Below are 22,701 nucleotides of genomic sequence, written 5' to 3'. Positions count from 1 at the left end.
GGTCCCCAGGGGCTGGGGGTGGTGTCTCTGCCCCCCCCCAGGTCTGGGGTCCCAGGCACGGGGGCTATGGGGGGGTTATGGAGGGTTATGGGTGGGCTATGGGGGGGCTATGGGGTGGCTATGGAGGGTCATGGGGGGCTATGGGGGGACGATGGAGGCTCATGGGGGGCTGGGGGGGTTATGGAGGGTTATGGGTGGGCTATGGGGGGCTATGGGGTGGCTATGGAGGGTCATGGGGGGGTATGGGGGGACGATGGAGGCTCATGGGGGGCTGGGGGGGTTATGGAGGGTTATGGGTGGGCTATGGGGGGCTATGGGGTGGCTATGGAGGGTCATGGGGGGCTATGGGGGGACGATGGAGGCTCATGGGGGGCTGGGGGGGTTATGGAGGGTTATGGGTGGGCTATGGGGGGCTATGGGGTGGCTATGGAGGGTCATGGGGGGCTATGGGGGGACGATGGAGGCTCATGGGGGGCTGGGGGGTTATGGAGGGTTATGGGTGGGCTATGGGGGGCTATGGGGTGGCTATGGAGGGTCATGGGGGGCTATGGGGGGACGATGGAGGCTCATGGGGGGCTGGGGGGGTTATGGAGGGCTATGGGGGGCTATGGGGGTGGCGATGGAGGGTCATGGGGGGCTATGGGGGGACGATGGAGGCTCATGGGGGGCTGGGGGGGTTATGGAGGGTTATGGGTGGGCTATGGGGGGCTATGGGGTGGCTATGGAGGGTCATGGGGGGCTATGGGGGGACGATGGAGGGTCATAGGGGGCCTATGGAGGGTCATGGCAGGCTATGGAGGGTTATGGGGGGCTACGGAGAGCTATGGGGGGCTATGGAGGGTCATGGGGGGCTATGGGTTGCTATGGAGGGCTACGGATGGTTATGGGGGGCTATGGAGGGTCATGGGGGGCTATGAAGGGCTACAGAGGGTTATGGGGGGCTATGGGTTGGCTATGGAGGGTTATGGGGGGCTATGGAGGGTCATGGGGGGCTATGGAGGGCTACAGAGGGTTATGGGGTGGCTATGGAGGGTTATGGGGGGCTATGGAGGGCTACGGAGGGTTATGGGGTGGCTATGGAGGGTTATGGGGTGGCTATGGAGGGTTATGGAGGGTTATGGGGTGGCTATGGAGGGTTATGGGGGGCTATGGAGGGCTATGGAGGGTCATGGGGGGCTATGGGTTGCTATGGAGGGCTACGGATGGTTATGGGGGGCTATGGAGGGTCATGGGGGGCTATGGAGGGCTACAGAGGGTTATGGGGGGCTATGGGTTGGCTATGGAGGGTTATGGGGGGCTATGGGGGGCTATGGAGGGTCATGGCGGGCTATGGAGGGCTACGGAGGGTCATGGCGGGCTATGGGGGGCTATGGAGGGTCATGGGGTGGCTATGGAGGGTTATGGGGGGCTATGGGGTGGCTATGGAGGGTTATGGGGGGCTATGGGGGGCTATGGAGGGTCATGGCGGGCTATGGAGGGCTACGGAGGGTCATGGCGGGCTATGGGGGGCTATGGAGGGTCATGGGGGGCTATGGAGGGTTATGGGGGGGCTATGGGGGGCTCACCTGCGCGGAGCCCACCTGCCGCACCTGCACCCCGTGACGCCAGAAGGCCTGGACGCAGCCGCGGACCAGCGCTGGGGGGGGGTGGGGGGGTGGGGGTGGGTCAGAGCCGGGCACCCCCCAGCACCCCCCATTTCCCCACAAGCCCCCAGCACCCCTCTGCCCTCCACTGTGACCCCCGCAAGCCCCCCACAAGCCCCCCGCACCCCCTTCTGCAGCCCCTGCACCCCCAAGCCCCCCACTGCACTCCCCCAGTTCCCTCCCAGCACCTTCCTGTATCCCCTGCCCCCCCCATTCCCCCCAGCACCCCCCGACCCCCCCTTTCCCCTCGGCACCCCCATTCCCCCCGGCACCCCCTGACCCCCAGCCCCACCCGCGCCCCCCCACCCACCCACGGCCTCCACGGCCACGTCGAAGGGGATGTCGGGGGCCACCAGCCCCCGGGCGGGGGCTCCCTGCAGCGTCACCAGCTTCACGCTCCCTGGGGGGGCACGGGTCAGCCCCTGCCGGGACCCCCTGGACCCCCCAGCCCCACCCCGGGGCACCCCTGGGACCCCCCAGGACCCCCCAGCCCCACCCCGGGGCACCCCTGGGACCCCCCGGCCCCACCTCGGGGCACCCCTGAGACCCCCCAGGACCCCCCAGGACCCCCCAGCCCCACCTCGGGGCACCCCTGGGACCCCCAGGACCCCCTGGACCCTCCGGCCCCACCTCAGGGCACTCCTGGGACCCCCAGGACCCCCAGCCCCACCTCAGGGCACCCCCAGGATCCCCCGGCCCCACCTCAGGGCACCCCTGGGACCCCCAGGACCCCCAGCCCCACCTCAGGGCACCCCCAGGATCCCCTGGCCCCACATCGGGGCACCCCTGGGACCCCCAGACCCCCCCGGCCCCACCTCAGGGCACCCCTGGGACCCCCAGGACCCCCAGCCCCACCTCAGGGCACCCCCAGGATCCCCCGGCCCCACCTTGGGGCACCCCTGGGACCCCCGGGACCCCCTGGACCCCCCGGCCCCACCTCGGGGCACCCTGTCCCATGGTCTTGTCTCTGCCGTGGGTGGACGGACAGACAGGTGGATGGATGGATGGGGGGGATGATGGACAGACAGACGGACAGATGGATGGGTGCGTGGATGGAGAGATGGGGGGGTGATGGACGGATGGATGGACATGTGGATGGATGGACATGTGGATGGATGGATGGATGGATGGATGGGGGGGGGATGATGGACAGACGGATGGCTGGGCGCGTGGCTGGATGGATGGGGGGACGATGGACAGATAGATGGACATGTGGATGGATGGATGGAGGGGATGATGGACAGACAGATGGCTGGGCACGCGGCTGGACGGACAGACGGACGGACTCACGGTCCAGCAGGACCAGCACGGTCTCGCTGTCCAGCTGCGTCACCTGCACGGGGCCGGGGCAGGAGGGCTCTGCGCGGGCGGGGGGGGGGCAGCAGTTGGGGGGGGCCCCAAACCCCCCTCTGCACCCCCAAATCCTCCTGGGCCCCCCCAAGTCCTCCCGGGCCCCCAGGCTGCAGATAGACCCTTCTGGGCGGGAGGCGGGACCCCCACCCCCCCAGGGACCCCCCCACCTCCCCCAATGTCCCCTCAACTGGGATGGGGACCCCCAAATCCCCCAGGATACCCAGACAGAGCACACGAGCCCAAATGCCCCCCTAAATCCTCCTGGGACCCCCAGATGGAGCACAGGACCCCCAACTCCCCAGGGACCCCAAATCCCCCAGGACCCCCAGACTGAGCACAGGGACCCCAATGCCTCAGGACCCCCCAAATCCCCCAGGACCCCCAGACTGAGCACAAGGACCCCAATGCCCCAGGGACCCCAATTCCCCCAGGACCCCCAGACTGAGCACAGGGACCCCAATGCCTCAGGACCCCCCAAATCCCCCAGGACCCCCAGACTGAGCACAAGGACCCCAATGCCCCAGGGACCCCAATTCCCCCAGGACCCCCAGACTGAGCACAGGGACCCCAATGCCTCAGGACCCCCCAAATCCCCCAGGACCCCCAGACTGAGCACAGGGACCCCAATGCCCCAGGTCCCCCCAAATCCCCCAGGACCCCCCAAGTCCCCCAGGACCCCCAGATGGAGCACAGGAGCCCCAGCTCCCCAGCGACCCCAGGCTGCCCAGCCAGGGCAGAGGAGCCCCAATGCCCCGGGTCCCCCCAAAGCCCCCCGGCACCCCCAGCCCCGCTCACCGGCGCCGGCGTGGGCGAACCAGGAGGTGAGGGAGTTGAGGTTGATGGTGTGGAAGAGGACGGGGCGCGCGGGCGAGGGGCCAGGGCTGACCCCGATGCAGACGCTGGGGAACTCCTCCCCGGGGGTCACCAGCAGCTCGAAGACCCGCAGCGGCGAGGGCAGCGGGAAGTCGAAGTGCTGGGGACATGGGGACGGGGGGACGTGGGGACCCACCGTGGGGACGTGGGGGCACGGGGGCGTGGAGGTACAGGGAACCACCATGGGGACGTGGGGACGTGGGGGCCCACCATGGGGACGTGGGGGCACAGGGACCCACCGTGGGGACGTGGGGGCACGGGGGTGCGGAGGTACAGGGACCCACCATGGGGACGTGGGGACATGGGGACCCACCATGGGGACATGGGGAACCACTGTGGGGACGTGGGGACGCACTGTGGGGACGTGGGGGCACAGGGACCCACCATGGGGACATGGGGACATGGGGATGTGGAGGTACAGGGAGCCACCGTGGGGACGTGGGGACATGGGGAACCAGTGTGGGGACGTGGGGACCCACCATGGGGATGTGGGGGCACAGGGACCCACCGTGGGGACATTGGGGACCCACCATGGGGACGTGGGGGCACAGGGACCCACCGTGGGGACATTGGGGACCCAGCATGGGGACGTGGGGGCACAGGGAACCACCATGGGGACATTGGGGACCCAGCATGGGGACGTGGGGGCACAGGGACCCACCGTGGGGACACTGGAGACCCAGCATGGGGATGTGGGGACACAGGGAACCACCATGGGGACATGGGGACCCACCATGGGGATGTGGGGGCACAGGGACCCACCGTGGGGACACGGGGACCCACCATGGGGACACGGGGGCACAGGGACCCACCGTGGGGACATGGGGACCCACCATGGGGACACGGGGGCACAGGGACCCACCGTGGGGACACAGGGAACCACCATGGGGACGTGGGGACATGGGGACCCACCATGGGGATGTGGGACCACAGGGACCCACCGTGGGGACACGGGGAACCACCATGGGGACGTGGGGACCCACCATGGGGACACGGGGAGGTGGGGACACGGGGAACCACCATGGGGACACGGGGACCTGACAGGGGGAAGGGGGGACATGGGGACACAGGGAGCCACCATGGGGACGCGGGGGCTGTTGGGGACGGGGACAGGGGGCCGTTGGGGACAGGGCGGGGGTCCCTACCTTGACCAGCATGAACTTCTGCAGGGGCTGGTACCACTGGAGCAGCACCACGCCGGCGTCCAGCGCCCCGCACAGGTAGTGACACCCCGTCTGCCCGTTCCTGGCTGGGGACAGCCGGGGACCCCGTCAGGCCCCCCGCACCCCCGCTGCCCCCCGCCCCCCGGGCCCCCCACGCACCCACGCAGCAGGTCCGGCAGCCCTTGGTGTCGGGGATCTTGGTGGAGGTGACGTTCTTCCTGGGGGGGGGGGGGGACACGAGGGGGTCCCCTGGGGTGCAGCCGGACCCCGGGGTGTCCCCCCTCATCCCCCCCACCCAGCACCTTGCGTGTCCCCCAGGCTCAGCCTGGAGCGGGGGGGGCCCTGTCACCCCAGATTGGGGGTCTGGGGTCCCCTCCATCACCTGGGCCCCAGCGTTGGGGGTCTGGGGTCCCCCCCATTATCTGGGCAGCAATTTTAGGGGTCCCCTCCATCACCTGGGCCCCAGGGTTGGGGGGCTGGGGCCCGGGGTCCCCCCGTACCTGGGCAGCAGGACTGGGGGTCTGGGGTCCCCATTATCTGGGCAGCAGTTTTAGGGGTCCCCTCCATCACCTGGGCCCCAGGATTGGGGGTCCGGGGGTTCCCCATACCCAGGCAGCAGGACTGGGGGTCTGGGGTCTCCCCCATTATCTGGGCAGCAATTTTAGGGGTCCCCTCCATCAGCTGGGCCCCAGGGTTGGGGGTCCCCCATTGCTGGGCAGCAGGACTGGGGGTCCCCCATACCTGGGCAGCAGGACTGGGGGTCTGGGGTCCCCATTATCTGGGCAGCAGTTTTAGGGGTCCCCTCCGTCAGCTGGGCCCCAGGGTTGGGGGGCTGGGGCCCGGGGTCCCCCCGTACCTGGGCAGCAGGCGGTGGGGGGAGATGTGCACCCCCGGGCGCTGCTCCCTCTTGCTCTGCTCGTAGAGCCCCAGCAGGCTGTGGGAGTAGAGCTGGGGGGTCTTCCCTGGGGGGCAGGGGGGGTCAGCGCAGGCCTGGGGGTCCCCGGCCCCCCCCAAGCCCCCCCAAATCCCTATGCTCACCCGAGACGGACATGAGGACGTTGCCGATGGAGTAGAGCCAGGAGGTGCGGCTGTGGTAGAGCTGGGGGGGGGGGTCAGGGGCCGGGACCCCCCCGGACCCCCCCGGACCCCCCCGGACCCCCCAGGGTCCCCCAGACCCACCAGGCCCCCCCAAGGGCCCCCCAAACCCCCAGGACTCCCCAAACCCTCATGACCCTCCCAGGACCCCCCCAGACCCACCAGCCCCCCCCCGGATCCCCCAAACCCCCAGGACCTCCCCAGGACCCCCCAAACCCCCAAGACCCCCCCCAAGGGCCCCCAAACCCCCAGGACCCCTCCAGACCCACCAGAGCCTCCCCAGACCCCCCCCGGCCCCCCCCCCAGGCCCCCCCAAACCCCCCGGACCCCCCCAGGCCCCCAGGGCCCCCCCAGCCCCACCAGCTCCAGCGTGGCCTCGGGCTCGCTCTGGTTCAGGGTGAAGATCCCCTCCTCTGCTCCCAGGATGAGGTGGGGGTCTGGGGGGGACACGGGGTCAGGGGCGCCTCCCCCCCTCCTCCCGTCACCCCGAGGCGCCCCAGTGTCCCCAGTGCCCCCCAGTGCCCCCCTGATGTCCCTAATGCCCCCCCCATGTCCCCAATGCCCCCCTGTGTCTCCAATGCCCCCTCAATGTCCCCAATGCCCCCTCCCTGTGTTCCCAGTGCCCCCCGATGTCCCTAGTGCCCCCCCAATGTCCTCAATGCCCCCCTGGTGTCCCCAATGCCCCCCACTGTCCCCCCTGATGTCCCCAGTGCCCCCCCAATGTCACTCTAAGGTCCCCAATGGCCCCCATGATGTCCCCAGTGCCCCCACCCTGTGTCCCCAATGCCCCCCAAATGTCCTTAATGCCCCCACAGTGTCCCCAATGTGTCCCCAATGTCCCTAGTGCCCCCCAATGTCCCCTTGATGTCCCCAATGCCCCTGCCCTGTGTCCCTAGCACCCCCCCAATATCCCCAGTGTCCCCTGATGCCCCCAATGCCCCCCAGACATCCCTAGTGCCCCCCCAATGTCCCCAATGTCCCCCTTCATGTCCCCAATGCCCCCCAATGCCCCCCAATGTCCCTACTGCCCCCAATGTCCCCTTGATGTCCCCAATGCCCCCCAATGCCCCCCGATATCCCTAGTGCCCCCCAATGCCCCCTGATGCCCCCAATGCCCCCCCAATGTCCCTAGTGCCCCCCCTTGATGCACCCAGTGCCCCCCCGATGTCCCTAGTGCCCCCCCAATGTCCCCCCTGATGTCCCCAATGCCCCCGCCCCGTGTCCCCAATACCCCCCTGTGTCTCCAATGCCCCCTCAATGTCCCCAATGCCCCCCCGACGTCCCTAGTGCCCCCCAATGTCCCTAGTGCCCCCCTTGATGCCCCCAATGCCCCCCCGATATCCCTGGTGCCACCCCAATGTCCCCCTTGATGTCCCCAATGCCCCCCAATGCCCCCCAATGCCCCCCTGATGTCCCCAATGCCCCCGCCCCATGTCCCCAATACCCCCCTGTGTCTCCAATGCCCCCTCAATGTCCCCAATGCCCCCCCGACGTCCCTAGTGCCCCCCAATGTCCCTAGTGCCCCCCTTGATGCCCCCAATGCCCCCCCGATGTCCCTGGTGCCCCCCCAATGTCCCCCTTGATGCCCCCAATGCCCCCCAATGTCCCTAGTGCCCCCCCAATGTCCCCCCTGATGTCCCCAGTGCCCCCACCCTGTGTCCCCAATGTCCCCCCGACGTCCCTAGTGCCCCCCCATGTCCCCAGTGCCCCCCCAGTGCCCCCAGTGCCCCCCCAGGCCCACCCTGGGTGTTGGGGTGCGTCCAGGTGGTGGTGGCCGTCACGTGCAGGGGACACCCATCAAACACCTTCCGGAAGAAGGACCCCTCCTGGGGGGCCGGGGGGGTGAGGGGGGGCAGGTATTGGGGTACAACCCCCCCTCCCCGGGCCCCCCCCCCACCCCGGCACTCACGTGTGGCCTCGGGGCGGCCCCCCCGTTGTCCGCAGGGACCTGGAGGGGGGACAGAGAGGTCGCGGGGGGTCGGGGACAGCGGGGTGACAAGGGGGGGGGGACACATGGGGTGATGGGGGGGGGGGGCGCTCACCGCTCTCCGGATCTTCTCTGTCTTGGGGGGCAGCAGGGGGGGGGTCCTCGCTGCAGGGCCCCGACCAGAGCACGGGGTCTGGGGGGGGGGGGGGGGCAGGGGGGTCAGGGCGGGGGGCGCGGGATGTCCTGTGTCCCCAGTGCCCCCCCGCCGTGTCCCCAGTGCCCCCCCCGTGTCCCCAGTGTGTCACCCCGTGTCCCCAGTGCCCCCCCGTGTCGCCAGTGCCCCCCCCACCGTGTCCCCAGTGTCCCCCCCGTGTCCCCAGTGCTCCCCCCGTGTCCCCAGTGCCCCCCCCGTGTCCCCAGTGTGTCACCCCGTGTCCCCAGTGCCCCCCCCACCGTGTCCCCAGTGCCCCCACCGTGTCCCCAGTGCCCCCCCATCGTGTCCCCAGTGTCCCCCCCGTGTCCCCAGTGCCCCCCCGCCGTGTCCCCAGTGCCCCCCCCGTGTCCCCAGTGTGTCACCCCGTGTCCCCAGTGCCCCCCCCACCGTGTCCCCAGTGCCCCCACCGTGTCCCCAGTGCCCCCCCATCGTGTCCCCAGTGCCCCCCCCGTGTCCCCAGTGTGTCACCCCGTGTCCCCAGTGCCCCCCCCCCCCGTGTCCCCAGCGTCCCCCCCACGCCGTGTCCCCCTCCTACCTGAGCTGGCAGCCAGGGGCCCCCCCCGGGCGGGGGTCGGGGGGCCGAGCCCCCCCACGGGGCCGCTGGCGCAGCGCACCAGGGCCGGGGGGGGCGGCTGCTCCAGGAGGGGGCCCCGGGGCCGCGGGCGGGGGTCTTCGGGGGGGGCCTCGGCCGAGCTCGTCCGGAACTTGGGCTGCCGGGGGGGGGGGGGGCAAGGGGTCAGATGGGGGGGGCAGGGGGCCGCTGGGATGGGGACCCCAGTTTAGGACTGGTGTCGTCCCCCCCATTTGGGACTGGGAACCCCCAGCCCCACCCTGAGGGTCCCCCCCGGGTGTCGGGGGGGGGTGGGGGGCGCTCACCTTGGGGGGCAGCGGGGGGGGCACGTCCTCGCGCAGCGTGGCACTGGGGACAGAGCGCGGCGTCGGGGAGGGGGGCGCGGGGGGGTCCCCGCTTTGGGGGTGGGGGTCCCCGCTTTGGGGGGGGGGGTCGGGGATGGGGACACGGGACGGTACCTGTTGGGGTCACAGCGGCTGGGGCTGGGGGGGGACAGAGAGGAGGGGGGTGAGGCGGGGGGCACGGGGGACCCCCACCCTGCTCGGTGGGGACCATGCCCAGGGGACGCGACGGGGGGACGGGGGGACGTCGGGGCGGGGGGTGACATGGGGGGCAGCAGGGGACAGGGGGACATCGGGATGTGGGGTGACATGGGGGGACAGGGGGACATCGGGGTATGGGGTGACGTTGGGGGGCAGCAGGGGACAGGGGGACATCGGGGTGTGGGGTGACATGGGGGGACAGGGGGACGTCGGGGCGTGGGGTGACATTGGGGGGCAGCAGGGGACAGGGGGACATCAGGGTGTGGGGTGACATGGGGGGACAGGGGGACGTCAGGGTGTGGGGTGACACTGGGGGGCAGCAGGGGACAGGGGGACATCGGGGCGCGGGGTGACATGGGGGGACGGGGTGACATCGGGGCGCGGGGTGACATCGGGACAGGGGGACGTCGGGGTGCAGGGTGACATTGGGGGACATCAGGGGACAGGGGGACATCGGGGTATGGGGTGACATTGGGGGGCAGCAGGGGACAGGGGGACATGGGGGCGCGGGGTGACATCGGGACAGGGGGACGTCGGGGACGGTGTCACCCACATGTCGACATCGTCGTAGTCGTCGTCGTCGTCATCGGAGGTGTCGTCCCTGCGAGCAGCCGGGCCTGAGGCCGTGGCCCTCCCCGTCCTGTGTGTGTCCCCCCCGTGTCCCCCCACCCGATCCGATGTCCCCTCCGTGTCCCCCCGGTCCCCCTCTCACCGTGCGCTGCCCCCGAGCCCCCAATCCCCATGTCCCCCCAGTCCCCATGTCCCCCAGTCCCCATGGCCCTCCCCATGGCCCCCCTGTCCCCCGTGTCCCCCCCAGTCCCCGTGTCCCCCCCAATCCCCGTGTCCCCCCAGTCCCCATGTCCCCCAGTCCCCATGGCCCTCCCCATGGCCCCCCTGTCCCCCGTGTCCCCCCCAGTCCCCGTGTCTCCCCCAATCCCCGTGTCCCCCCAGTCCCCATGTCCCCCAGTCCCCATGGCCCTCCCCACGGCCCCCCTGTCCCCCGTGTCCCCCCCAGTCCCCGTGTCCCCCCCAATCCCCGTGTCCCCCCAGTCCCCATGTCCCCCAGTCCCCATGGCCCTCCCCATGGCCCCCCTGTCCCCCGTGTCCCCCCCAGTCCCCGTGTCCCCCCCAATCCCCGTGTCCCCCCAGTCCCCATGTCCCCCAGTCCCCATGGCCCTCCCCATGGCCCCCCTGTCCCCCGTGTCCCCCCCAGTCCCCGTGTCCCCCCCAATCCCCGTGTCCCCCCAGTCCCCATGTCCCCCAGTCCCCATGGCCCTCCCCATGGCCCCCCTGTCCCCCGTGTCCCCCCCAGTCCCCGTGTCCCCCCCAATCCCCGTGTCCCCCCAGTCCCCATGTCCCCCAGTCCCCATGGCCCTCCCCATGGCCCCCCAGTCCCCGTGTCCCCCCCAGTCCCCGTGTCCCCCCCCCAATCCCCGTGTCCCCCCAGTCCCCATGTCCCCCAGTCCCCATGGCCCTCCCCATGGCCCCCCTGTCCCCCGTGTCCCCCCCAGTCCCCGTGTCCCCCCCAATCCCCGTGTCCCCCCAGTCCCCATGTCCCCCAGTCCCCATGGCCCTCCCCATGGCCCCCCTGTCCCCCGTGTCCCCCCAGTCCCCGTGTCCCCCCCCCAAGCCCCGTGTCCCCCCAGTCCCCATGTCCCCCAGTCCCTATGGCCCTCCCCATGGCCCCCCTGTCCCCCGTGTCCCCCCAGTCCCCGTGTCCCCCCCCCAATCCCCGTGTCCCCCCAGTCCCCATGTCCCCCAGTCCCCATGGCCCTCCCCATGGCCCCCCTGTCCCCCGTGTCCCCCCCAGTCCCCGTGTCCCCCCCCAATCCCCGTGTCCCCCCAGTCCCCATGTCCCCTAGTCCCTATGGCCCTCTCCATGGCCCCCCTGTCCCCCGTGTCCCCCCCAGTCCCCGTGTCCCCCCCCAAGCCCCGTGTCCCCCCAGTCCCCATGTCCCCCCCGGTCCCCGTGTCCCCCCCAGTCCCCACGTCCCCCCGGTCCCCGTGTCCCCCCTGGTCCCCATGTCCCCTCCCAGTCCCCATGCCCCCCCAGTCCCCGTGTCCCCCCCAGTCCCCATGCCCCCCCGATCCCCATGCCCCCCCAGTCCCCATGCCCCCCCAGTCCTCATGTCCCCCCCGTCCCCTCTCACCGTGCGCTGCCCTCAGAGCCCCCCACTCTCCTGCCGCAGCCGGACTTTGCCGAGGACACCTGGGGGAGAGGGTCGGGGGGGGCGGGCTGCAAACAGGGGACCCCCACAGCCCCCCAGGAGGGCCGAGACCCCCTGGGAGACCCCAGCCCTCCCCAAACCCCTTGGTGCCCCTCAGGGGACCTCCAGCCCCCCTCATTCCCCCTGGCTCCCCCCAGAGCCCCCCCAGCATCCCAGGGCTCCCCAGGGACCCCCAGCCCCTCCAGGGTCCCCCCCAGCACCCCAGGGCTCCCCAGGGACCCCCAGCCCCTCCAGGGTCCCCCCCAGCACCCCCAGGGCTCCCCAGGGACCCGCAACCCCTCCAGGGTCCCCCCCAGCACCCCAGGGCTCCCCAGGGACCCCCAACCCTTCCAAGCCCCCCCCCAGCACCCCAGGGCTCCCCAGGGACCCCCAACCCCTCCAGGGTCCCCCCCAGCACCCCAGGGCTCCCCAGGGACCCCCAACCCTTCCAAGCCCCCCCCCAGCACCCCAGGGCTCCCCAGGGACCCCCCAACCCCTCCAGGGTCCCTCCCAGCACCCCAGGGCTCCCCAGGGACTCCCAACCCTTCCAAGCCCCCCCCCAGCACCCCAGGGCTCCCCAGGGACCCCCAACCCTTCCAAGCCCCCCCCAGCACCCCCAGGGCTCCCCAGGGACCCCCAACCCTTCCAAGCCCCCCCCCCCCAGCACCCCAGGGCTCCCCAGGGACCCCCAACCCTTCCAAGCCCCCCCCAGCACCCCCAGGGCTCCCCTCAAGCCCCCCCCCCCAGCTGCCCAGGGACCCCCAACCCTTCCAAGCCCCCCCCAGCACCCCAGGGCTCCCCAGGGACCCCCAACCCTTCCAAGCCCCGCCCCCAGCACCCCCAGGGCTCCCCCCAAGCCCCCCCCCCAGCTGCCCAGGGACCCCCGACCCCTCTGGAGCCCCCCTCAGCCCCCAATGTGGGTGGGGGTCCCCCGTACCGGCTGTGCCGGGGGGTCTCCCTCCTTCCGCCAGCACGGGCCCCGGCCGAGGTGGTGCACTGCGGGGGACAGGGGGACAGCATGGGGACACGGGGGGGACACGGGGGGGACACGGGGGCACGGGGGACGTGGGGGCACGGGGAGGGGGGACATGGGGGTACAGGGGATGTGGGGGGGGCACAAGGGGTGTGGGGGGCGCAGGGACAGGGGCCGTGGGGACACCGGGGCCGTGGGGACACGGCGGGGACGCTCTCGGGGACAGTGTGGGGTCCGGGGGGGGGACACACACTCACGGTGGGGGCCGGGGTCGCTGCGGCCGGCGGCGGGGCGGTGGGTGGAGTGGATCCGGCGGGGCACGGGGGGGGGCGGCTGCGAGACCGAGGGGTGACGGGGGCCCCGTGCCCCCGGTGCCCCCCAGTGCCCCCAGTGCCTCCCAGTGCCCCCCAGAGCCCCCCAGTGCCCCCCAGAGCCCCCCAGAGTTTCCCAGTGCCTTGCAGAGACTCCCAGAGCCCCCCAGTGCCCCCAGTGCCTCCCAGTGCCCCCAGTGCCCCCCAGAGTTCTCCAGTGCCTCCCAGAGCCCCCCAGTGTCCCCAGTGCCCTCCAGAGCCCCCCAGTGCCTTGCAGAGACTCCCAGAGCCCCCCAGTGCCCCCAGTGCCTTCCAGAGCCCCCCAGTGCCCCCCAGAGTTCTCCAGTGCCTCCCAGAGCCCCACAGTGCCCCCAGTGCCTCCCAGAGCCCCCCAGTGTCCCCAGTGCCCTCCAGAGCCCCCCAGTGCCTTGCAGAGACTCCCAGAGCCCTCCAGTGCCCCCCAGAGTTTCCCAGTGCCTTGCAGAGACTCCCGGAGCCTCCCAGTGCCTCCCAGAGCCCCCCAGTGCCCCCCAGTGCCCCCAGTGCCTTCCAGAGTCCCCCAGTGCCTCCCAGAGTCCCCCAGTGTCCCCAGTGCCTCCCAGAGCCTCCCAGTGCCCTCGCCCAGTGCCCCAGTCCTTCCCAGTGCCCCTTAGTCCGGTCCTTCTAAAACACCCAGTGCTCCCAGTCCCCCACAGTCAACCCCAGCTCCCCAGTCCCCCCCAACGTCCCCTGTGACCCCCATTCCAGTGGCCCCAGTGCCCCCCCCCATCCCTCCCAGCACTTCCAGTTCTCCCCAGTGCCCCCAGTGCCACGTCTCATCCCCCCCAGTCCCATGTCCCAGTCCCCCCCAGTGCTCCCAGTCCATCCCAGTCCTTCTGCCCTCCCCAGCACCCCCGTGCCCCAGCCCCACCTCGGGCTCTTCCTCCTCGGGGTCGCAGCCCCCCAGGAGCCGCTCGGGGTCCCGGAGCTTTTCCAGCAGCTCCAGGGTGAGGGTCCGGCTCAGCCCCGGCTGGGCCACAAACTGGTGCTGGGGGACGGGGACAGGGGACGTGGGGACGGGGGACGTGGGGATGGGGACATGGGGACGGGGGGACAGGGGACATGGGGACGTGGGGATGGGGACGAGGACGGGCACACTGGGATGGGGTGAGGATGAGGAGGGATGGGGATGCGGGGAGAGGGATGGGGACAGGATTGGGATGACGGGGATGGGGACAACTTGGGGACCAGCATGGGATGGGGACGGGGATGGGGACAGGATGGGGACAGGGATGGCATAGGGACAGGGAGGGGATAGGGATGGGACGGGGATGGGGATAGGATGGGGACAGGGACAGGGACAGGGATGGCATGGGGACAGGGATGGGATACGGATGGGATGGGGATGGGGACAGGGAGGAGATAGGGATGGGATGGGGACGGGGACAGGGACAGGGACAGGGATGGCATGGGGACAGGGAGAGGATAGGGATAGGATGGGGATGGGGATGGGGACGGGATGGGGATGATGAGGACGAGGATAGGGACAGGATGGGGATGGGGACGGGATGGGGATGATGAGGACGAGGATAGGGACAGGATGGGGACAGGGACGGGATGGGGATGATGAGGACGAGGATAGGGACAGGATGGGGATGGGGATGACAGGGATGGGGACAGCGTGGGGACCAGCATGGGATGGGAAGAGGGATGGGGACAGGACACGGACAGGGACAGGGATGAAGATGGGGACGGGGATGAAGATGGGGCCGGGGCCGGGATGGGAATGGGGATGGGGACGGGGATGAAGATGGGGACAGGGATGAAGATGGGGACGGGGACAGGGAGGGGATGGGGATGGGGACGGGGATGGGGACAGGGATGAAGATGGGGATGGGGATGAAGATGGGGCCGGGGCCGGGATGGGAATGGGGATGGGGACGGGGATGAAGATGGGGACAGGGATGAAGATGGGGATGGGGATAGGGAGGGGATGGGGATGGGGACGGGGATGGGGACAGGGATGAAGATGGGGATGGGGACGGGGATGGGGACAGGGATGAAGACGGGGACGGGGACAGGGATGAAGACGGGGCCGGGGACAGGGAGGGGATGGGGATGGGGATGGGGCCGGGGATGAAGATGGGGCCGGGGATGAAGATGGGGATGGGGACGGGGATGGGGACAGGGATGAAGACGGGGACGGGGACAGGGATGAAGACGGGGCCGGGGACAGGGATGAAGATGGGGCCGGGATGGGCACGGGGCCGGGGCACGGGGGGCTCACGGTCAGCATCTTGGCGGCGCTGGGCCGTTTCTTGGGGTTCTTGGTGAGCGTCACCTTGACGAAGTTGTGGAAAGAGGGGGACCTGGGGGGGGGGGACATGGTGAGGGCCGGGGGTCCCCGTCCCGCGGGGGGGTCCCCCGCGCCCCCAGCGCCCCCCACTCACCACTTGGCCTTGTCCTTCAGCTTGGGGGGCTGGTACCCGCTCTTGGACATCAGGAACAGCACCCTGGGGCGGGCAGGGGGGGGTCAGGGGGACCCCTCCCCACCCGCGGGGGCTGGGGGGGGCTGGGGGGGGGGGTCCCCGCTCACCGCAGGGGGTGGACGTCGAACATGGGGGGCTGCAGCTCGGCCAGCTCCACGGCGGTGATGCCCACCGACCAGACGTCGCAGAGCTCGTTGTACCCCCCCTTCAGCTCCACCGCCGCCACCTCGGGGGCCATCCTGGGGGGCACGGGGGGGGGGGGGGCAGTGTGGATCTGCCCCCCCCCAGCCCCAGGACCCCCCCCCCCCCGGGCCCCCCCTCACCAGTACGGGGTGCCGATGAAGGACATCCGCCGGGCGAAGGTCGCGCTGATCTGCGCCGCGATCCCGAAGTCGGCTGGGGGGGGGGGGGGGGGGGGGGCGTGAGGGGGGGGGGGGTCCCACCAGCCCCCCCGGGACCTGGACACCCCCCCCCAGCACCCCCTCACCCCATTGCTCCCCCCGCCATCCCAGCTCCCCCCCCAGCTGCTCCCAGCACCCCTGGCACCCCGCACCATTGCCCCCCATTCCCCATTGCCCCCCCATTCCCTATTCGCCCCCCCAGGCCCCCATAGCCCCCCAGTTCCCCATTGCCCCCCAATTCCCCATTGCCCCCCCATTGCTCCCAGCCTCCCATAGCCCCCCAGTTCCCTATTTTCCCCCCCAGGCCCCCATAGCCCCCCCCAGTTCCCCACTGCCCCCCCATAGCCCCCCAATTCTCCATTGTCCCCCAATTCCCCACAGCCCCCCATTGCCCCCACAGCCCCCCCCGACCCCCATAGCCCCCCAGTTCCCCACAGCCCCCCCATAGGCCCCCACCCCCCCGACCCCCATAGCCCCCCAGTTCCCCACAGCCCCCCCATAGCCCCCCCTGCCCCCCCAGACCCCTATAGCCCCCCAGTTCCCCACAGCCCCCCCATAGCCCCCCCTGCCCCCCCAGACCCCCATAGCCCCCCAGTTCCCCCCAGCACTCACCCAGCTTCACCTCCCCGCTGTCGTTGATGAGGATATTGGCTCCCTGCAGCGACGGGACGGGGTCAGCGGGACCCCCCCGGCCCCCCCAAATGTGTGACCCCCCCCCAAGATGTGTGTGTGCCCCCCCCTTGTCCCCCCACCTTGTGTCCCCCCCCTTGTCCCCCCTACCTTGATGTCCCGGTGGATCTTGCCCTGGGAGTGCAGGTAGGAGAGCCCCTGGGATGAGGATGAGGATGAGGATGAGGATGAGGATGGGGGTCAGCCCCGGGGTGGGGGTCCCGGGGGGGTCCCCGGGGGGGTCCCACTCACCTCCAGGGTCTCCCTGCAGACGTAAGCGATCTGCGGCTCCGAGAGGGGCCCCGTCACTGCGGGGAGAGGGGCTCAGCGAGGGGGAGCAGCCACCGCGGCCCCCCAGAATGGGGGTCCCAGCCCAAAAGCAGAGGGCCCGGCCGCTGGGGGGGGGGGGGGGGGGGCCGGACTCATGCCCCCCCCACCCCGCCGTGCCTCAGTTTCCCCCTCCCCGTACCGTGGTAGATGTCCTGCAGAGACCCCCCCCCGCACAGCTCCATGCAGATCCACAGCTTGTTGCACCTGCGCGGGGGGGAAGGGGTTAACGGGGTGCTGGGGGGGGGGAGTTGGGGGGCACCGGGGGTACACGGGGGGTGTCGGGGGGCGGGGGGAGTTGGAGGGGGGGTTGATGGGGTTTGGGGGGAATTTGAGGGATTTGGGGGTGAATTTGAGGGGTTTGGGGGGAATTTGAGGGGTTTGGGGGGTTTGGGGGTGAATTTGAGGGGTTTGGGGGGAATTTGAGGGGTTTGGGGGTGAATTTGAGGGGTTTGGGGGGAATTTGAGGGGTTTGGGGGGGATTTGGGGGGCTGGGGGGGGCCGGGGGGGCTTGGGGGGGATTTGGGGGACCCTCACCAGCTGTAGCTGCCGAAGTAGGCGATGATGTTGGGGTGCTGGCAGGACCGGACCATCAGGATCTCCTGCTGCAGCGTGGCGCGGTCGTCGTCTGGGGGGGCAGGGGCTTGCGGGGGGGCCGGGGGGGCACCCCGGGGGGCCCGGGGGGGGTCCCAGGGGGTCCCGAGGGGCTTTGGGGGGTCCTCAGCGCATCGCAGGGGGTCCCGAGGGGTATTGGGGGGTCTCAGGGCATCCCAGGGGGTCCCGAGGGGTGTTGGGGGGTCTCAGGGCATCCCAGGGGGTCCCGAGGGGTATTGGGGGGTGCCAGGGGGTCCCAGGGGGGATTGAGGGGTCCCAGGGCACTGCAGGGGGTCCCGAGGGGTATTGAGGGGTCCCCAGGGCATCCCAGGGGGTCCCAGGGGGTACTGGGGGGTCTCAGGGCATCCCAGGGGGTACTGGGGGGTCCTGAGGGGATCCCAGAGCATCCCAGGGGGTCCCAGGGGGTACTGGGGGGTCCCAAGGGGTATTGGGGGGTATTAAGGGGCCCCAGGGGGCATTGGGGGGTCCCAGGGGGTATCTGGGGTATTGGGGGGGTATTAAGGGGCCCCAGGGGGTACTGGGGGGTCCCGGGGGTATCTGGGGTATTGGGGGGGTATTAAGGGGCCCCAGGGGGCATTGGGGGGTCCCAGGGGGTATCTGGGGTATTGGGGGGGTATTAAGGGGCCCCAGGGGGTACTGGGGGGTCCCGGGGGGCATTGGGGGGGTATTAAGGGGCCCCAGGGGGTACTGGGGGGTCTCGGGGGGTATTGGGGGGGTATTAAGGGGTCCCAGGGGGTACTGGGGGGTCCCGGGGGGTATTGGGGGGGTATTAAGGGGCCCCAGGGGGCACTGGGGGGCTCTGGGGGGTATCTGGGGTATGGGGAATCGCGGGGGGTCTCGGGGTCCCCCGGACACCAGGGTCCCCGCTGGGGGGGCCCCCCCTCACCTGCCTCCATCTTGACAACCTTGATGGCGGCCAGCTCGCCCGTGGCTTTGCTGCGGGCCTGGGTGGGGGGACAGGGGCTCAGGGCCTCCCAGTGCCTCCCAGTACCTCCCAGTACCTCCCAGTACCCCCCGTGCCGGATGTACCAGGGCCTCACGCCTCCGGTAGCGGCAGCGGGGGGGGCCCCCGGGGCTGCGGGTACCAGCAGGAAGGACCGGGGTGGGGAACTGGGAGTACTGGTGGGGAACTGGGAGCAGCGGGGGGGGGGGGGGGAACTGGGAGTCACTGGAGAAGCAGGAGGCCCCTTTGCGGGTAGGGGGGCACCGCTCGCCACTCCCCGTCCCGAGGACCCCGGCATCCGGGTGGGGACCTGGGGGTCCCCCGTACCCCAGGGCCCCTTTTGGGGGGTCCCAGGGGTCGCCCCCCCCCCCCGACCCGTATTTGGGGGGGTCCCCATCACCTTATAGACCTCCCCGTAGGTGCCGCCGCCCAGGCGCTGCAGGACCTCGAAATCCTCCTGGGGGTCGCGGGCGGAGATGTGGAGGTGGCGGGGGTCCATGGCGGGGGCCCCCCCCACCGCCCCGCGCCCCCCGTGCCAGGCCCAGCGGCGGGCGGGAGCTGGCGGCCCCCCCCCCAGCAGCCACCGCGGCGGAAGGGGAAACTGAGGCACGGCCCACTGGGGACCCGGGCATCCGGGCGCCGCCCCACCCCCCGCTTTCAGGGACGGCTTCGAGGCCAGCGTGGCCCCCCCAGGCTGGGCCCAGTTCGCCCCAGGCCGAGCCCAGTCTGAGCCCAGTCTGAGCCCAGTCTGAGCCCAGTGCCCCCCGTTTGAGCCCAGTGTTCCCCAGAAGAGCCCAGTGTGGCCTCAGTGTGGCCCGTTTGCCCCCCCAGTGTACCCTACTGCGTCCCAGTGTCCCCCCAGTATGGCCCAGTCCCTCCCAGGGCAAGCCCTCCTCCACTCCCTCTATGGCCCAGTCCATCCCAGCATGAGCCCCTTCCACCTCCAGTATGGCCTAGTCCCTCCCAGTGCGAGCCCCACTCCACCCCCAGTATGGCCCAGTCCATCCCAACGTGAGCCCCCTTCCACCCCCAGTATGGCCCAGTCCCTCCAGTATGGCCCAATCCCTCCCAGTATGACCCCCCCTCCACCCCCAGTATGGCCCAGTCCATCCCAACGTGAGTCCCCCTCCACCCCCAGTATGGCCCAGTCCCTCCAGTATGGGCCAATCCCTCCCAGTATGACCCCTCCTCCACCCCCACTATGGCCCAGTCCCTCCAGTATGGCCCAATCCCTCCCAGTATGACCCCCCCTCCACCCCCAGTATGGCCCAGTCCATCCCAACGTGAGTCCCCCTCCACCCCCAGTATGGCCCAGTCCCTCCAGTATGGCCCAGTCCCTCCCAGTATGACCCCCCCTCCGCCCCCAGTATGGCCCAGTCCATCCCAATGTGAGCCCCCCTCCATGCCCAGTATGGCCCAGTCCCTCCAGTATGGCCCAATCCCGCCCAGTACGACCCCCCTCCACCCCCAGTATGGCCCAGTCCATCCCAACGTGAGTCCCCCTCCACCCCCAGTATGGCCCAGTCCCTCCAGTATGGGCCAATCCCTCCCAGTATGACCCCCCTCCACCCCCAGTATGTCCCAGTCCATCCCCATATGAGCCCCCCCTCCACCCCCCAGTATGGCCCAGTCCCTCCAGTATGGCCCCCCCCGCATCGATCCCCCCCAGCGTGGGCGCGCTTTGCCCGAACGCTGGCCCCAGTTTGGCCCAGTCAGACCAAGCCGAGACCCCGCGCTCGTACTGGGAAGGGGCGCTGTGGGCGTGGCCCGGGTTTGTGGGCGGGGCTTTGCTCTGTGGGCGGGGCCCGGCGCTGTGGGCGGGGCCTGTGTGCGTGGGCGGGGCCAGGGTATATCCCTCCGCCTCCCGCCGCTGCCGCTCTCTGCGCCTGCGCGCCGCTCCTTCGCTCCCCCTCCCCTCGAGTCCTCCACCGTCCCGTCATGCCCGGCGAGCGCCCACGCCGGAAGCGGAAGTTACCTCGTCCTCCGGAACCCGGTACCGCCCTTTCACTTCCGACGGTACCGCGAGTCATGGCGCTCTTCGAACAGATGCGGGCGAACGTGGGGAAACTCCTGCGGGGCATCGACCGGTACCGGCGGCGGGGGGAGCCCGGGGGGGGCCGGGACCGGCGGGGAGGGGGAAGGACCGGGCCGGGGGGGCGGCTCACGGGCCGGTAATGGCGGCGGGGGGGGGGGGTGTCGGTGGGGAGCGGGGCCCGGCAGCGCTGAGGGACCCCCGGGAACGGGGGTGTCGGTGGGGAGCGGGGCCCGGCAGCGCTGAGAGACCCCCGGGAACGGGGGGTGTCGGTGGGGAGCGGGGCCCGGCAGCGCTGAGGGACCCCCGGGAACGGGGGTGTCGGTGGGGAGCGGGGCCCGGCAGCGCTGAGGGACCCCCGGGAACGGGGGTGTCGGTGGGGAGCGGGGCCCGGCAGCGCTGAGGGACCCCCGGGAACGGGGCTGTGGTGGGCGGCGGGGCTCGGGACGGCGGCGGTAACGGGCGGGGGGGTCCCGGCGGGGGGCGGCCCCCCGCCGCCCGCAGGTACAACCCCGAGAACCTGGCCACGCTGGAGCGCTACGTGGAGACGCAGGCCAAGGAGAACGCCTACGACCTGGAGGCCAACCTGGCCGTGCTGAAGCTGTGAGTGGCCCCGGGGGGGTGGGGGGCACGGGGCACAGGCCACGACCCCCCCCCCCGTCCCCAACGCCCCCCCTCTCCCCCCGCAGGTACCAGTTCAACCCCGCCTTCTTCCAGACCACCGTCACGGCCCAGATCCTGCTGAAGGCCCTGACCAACCTCCCCCACACCGACTTCACCCTCTGCAAGTGCATGATCGACCAGGCCCACGTATCCGCTCCGCCCTGGGGGGGCTTCTGGGGACCCCCCCAGCCCCCTCTTTGCCCCACGGGACCCCTCCTGACCCCAATTTAGGGACTGGGGGGGGGGCTGGTTTGGGGGTGCAGCTCCGGGCCCCTCTCCCCACCTTTTCCTTGACCCGCTCTGGCCGCAGCAGGAGGAAAGGCCCATCAGGCAGATCCTCTACCTGGGGGAGCTGCTGGAGACCTGCCACTTCCAGTCCTTCTGGGTGAGTCCTGGCCCGGGGGGGGCACCCCAAAGTCGGGGGGGGCACCCCAGGCTCGAGGGGGGCACCCCAAAGTCGGGAGGACATTAACAACACCCCCCCCCCCCGCCGCCTTCCGCAGCAAGCGCTGGATGAGAACATGGAGCTGCTGGACGGGATCACCGGCTTCGAGGACTCCGTGAGGAAATGTGAGGGGGTCCTTGGGGGTCCTGGGGGGCACAGAGGGGTCTGGGGGGGGCCGGCGGCTGACGTGGGGCTCTCCTTCCGCAGTCATCTGCCACGTGGTGGGGATCACCTACCAGCACATCGACCGCTGGCTGCTGGCCGAGATGTTGGGGGACCTCTCGGGTAAGGGGGTGACAGGAGGGATTGGGGAGGGGGCCGGGGGTGGGCCGGGGGCTGAACCCCCCCCAAATTCCACCCCCAGAGGCACAGCTGAAGGTCTGGATGAGCAAATACGGCTGGACGGAGCCGGAGCCCGGGCGCATCTTCATCTGCAACCAGGAGGAGAGCATCAAGCCCAAGAACATCGTGGAGAAGATCGACTTCGACAGTGGGTGTCGGGGGCCTTGGGGAGCCCCCCCCCGAGCCTTGGGGAGCCCCCCAGCCCCGGGACCCCCCCTCACTCACCTCCTTCTCCCGCAGGTGTCTCCAGCATCATGGCGTCCTCCCTCTGAGACCCCCGTTTTACCGTTTCCCCCCCCCCCCATTTTAACTCTTGGCTCCCCCAGTAAAGGAGAAGCCTCCAGGGCGCTGTGGTCCTTTTGGGGGGGGTCCCTGGGGGGCTGGGGGGGGGTCCTGGGGGGTGAGACCCCCCCCCTGGTGCAGCTCAGCCCCTCCCGGGGGGTTTTGGGGGGCAGAGGGGGTGGGGTTGGGGGGTGCAGAGGGGTTTTGGGGGGCACAGGGGATGGATCCCCCCCTCAGTGGGGCTGCCCGGGGGTGGGAGCACTGCTGTGGGGGAGGCCACGCCTCCTCATTGCATAACCACGCCCACTTCACGCATGGACACGCCCATTCGGAATATTAATAACTCCACTCATGGCAGGGGGGGGTTAAGTTGAGTCTCTGCGTGGTCACGGGGGGGTTTGCATAATGAATATTAATGAGGGCGTTGCCCCGTTGGGGGCGTGGCCGCCACAGGCGTAGTGTTGCGTTGTTATGAATATTAATGAGGTTTCCACGCCCCTTCATGCATATTCAGGCCGGTCCGAGCGGCCGGCGCATGCGCGGTGGCGGGGAGAGGGTGTGGGCGTGGCGAAGCGCGGTGGGCGGGGGCGCGCCGGCGCATGCGCGGCGCCGTCAGTGGGCGTGTCCCGAAAAGGGCGTGGC

The 22,701-nt window shown here is 71.0% G+C and overlaps 3 protein-coding genes across 4 annotated transcripts in view; 2 read left to right on the top strand and 1 right to left on the bottom strand.

The window, feature by feature from the left end:
* Positions 1–917, top strand: part of RYR1 (ryanodine receptor 1) — a gene marked incomplete at its 3' end in the record, with an annotated part of 75,343 nt that extends 74,426 nt beyond the window's left edge. The window contains 1 exon segment of the mRNA XM_082333490.1: positions 870–917. Within this exon segment, the coding sequence (XP_082189616.1) occupies positions 870–917 (48 nt within the window).
* A 532-nt stretch (positions 918–1,449) lies between these two features.
* MAP4K1 (mitogen-activated protein kinase kinase kinase kinase 1) lies at positions 1,450–18,849 on the bottom strand (the record flags this gene model as incomplete). The annotated part of the gene is given in 33 exon segments (XM_082333489.1): positions 1,450–1,479; positions 1,566–1,636; positions 1,954–2,043; positions 2,934–3,002; positions 3,792–3,969; positions 5,015–5,118; positions 5,192–5,250; positions 5,889–5,994; positions 6,071–6,131; positions 6,488–6,564; positions 7,869–7,953; positions 8,037–8,075; positions 8,170–8,211; positions 8,213–8,247; positions 8,804–8,978; positions 9,145–9,187; positions 9,298–9,321; positions 9,935–9,982; positions 11,532–11,590; positions 12,526–12,584; positions 12,819–12,894; positions 13,783–13,899; positions 15,139–15,220; positions 15,302–15,364; positions 15,448–15,579; positions 15,664–15,736; positions 16,354–16,396; positions 16,522–16,569; positions 16,663–16,718; positions 16,880–16,944; positions 17,275–17,365; positions 18,239–18,296; positions 18,696–18,849. Coding segments are annotated over 33 exon segments (2,457 nt in total). The 5' UTR covers positions 18,795–18,849.
* Positions 18,850–20,178: 1,329 nt separating this feature from the next.
* On the top strand, positions 20,179–22,136 carry EIF3K (eukaryotic translation initiation factor 3 subunit K). 2 transcript variants are annotated; one of them, XM_082333584.1, is made up of 8 exons: positions 20,179–20,382; positions 20,832–20,930; positions 21,017–21,137; positions 21,301–21,375; positions 21,494–21,560; positions 21,643–21,720; positions 21,800–21,925; positions 22,018–22,136. In XM_082333584.1, exons 1-8 carry the CDS (start codon positions 20,234–20,236, stop codon positions 22,047–22,049), a joined length of 747 nt encoding a protein of 248 aa, XP_082189710.1. In that variant the 5' UTR covers positions 20,179–20,233; the 3' UTR covers positions 22,050–22,136. The 2 variants fall into 2 exon arrangements, with proteins under 2 accessions (XP_082189710.1, XP_082189711.1); XM_082333585.1 differs by having other exon boundaries at positions 20,364–20,382; positions 21,045–21,137.
* Positions 22,137–22,701: the final 565 nt, after the last annotated feature.

The sequence above is a fragment of the Platalea leucorodia genome, assembly GCF_965183815.1.
Source record: "Platalea leucorodia genome assembly, chromosome: 26".
NCBI classification, from domain to species: Eukaryota; Metazoa; Chordata; class Aves; order Pelecaniformes; family Threskiornithidae; genus Platalea; species Platalea leucorodia.
The sequence above is the reverse complement of the archived record's forward strand: the minus strand, read 5'-3'. Positions and strand labels throughout refer to the sequence as shown.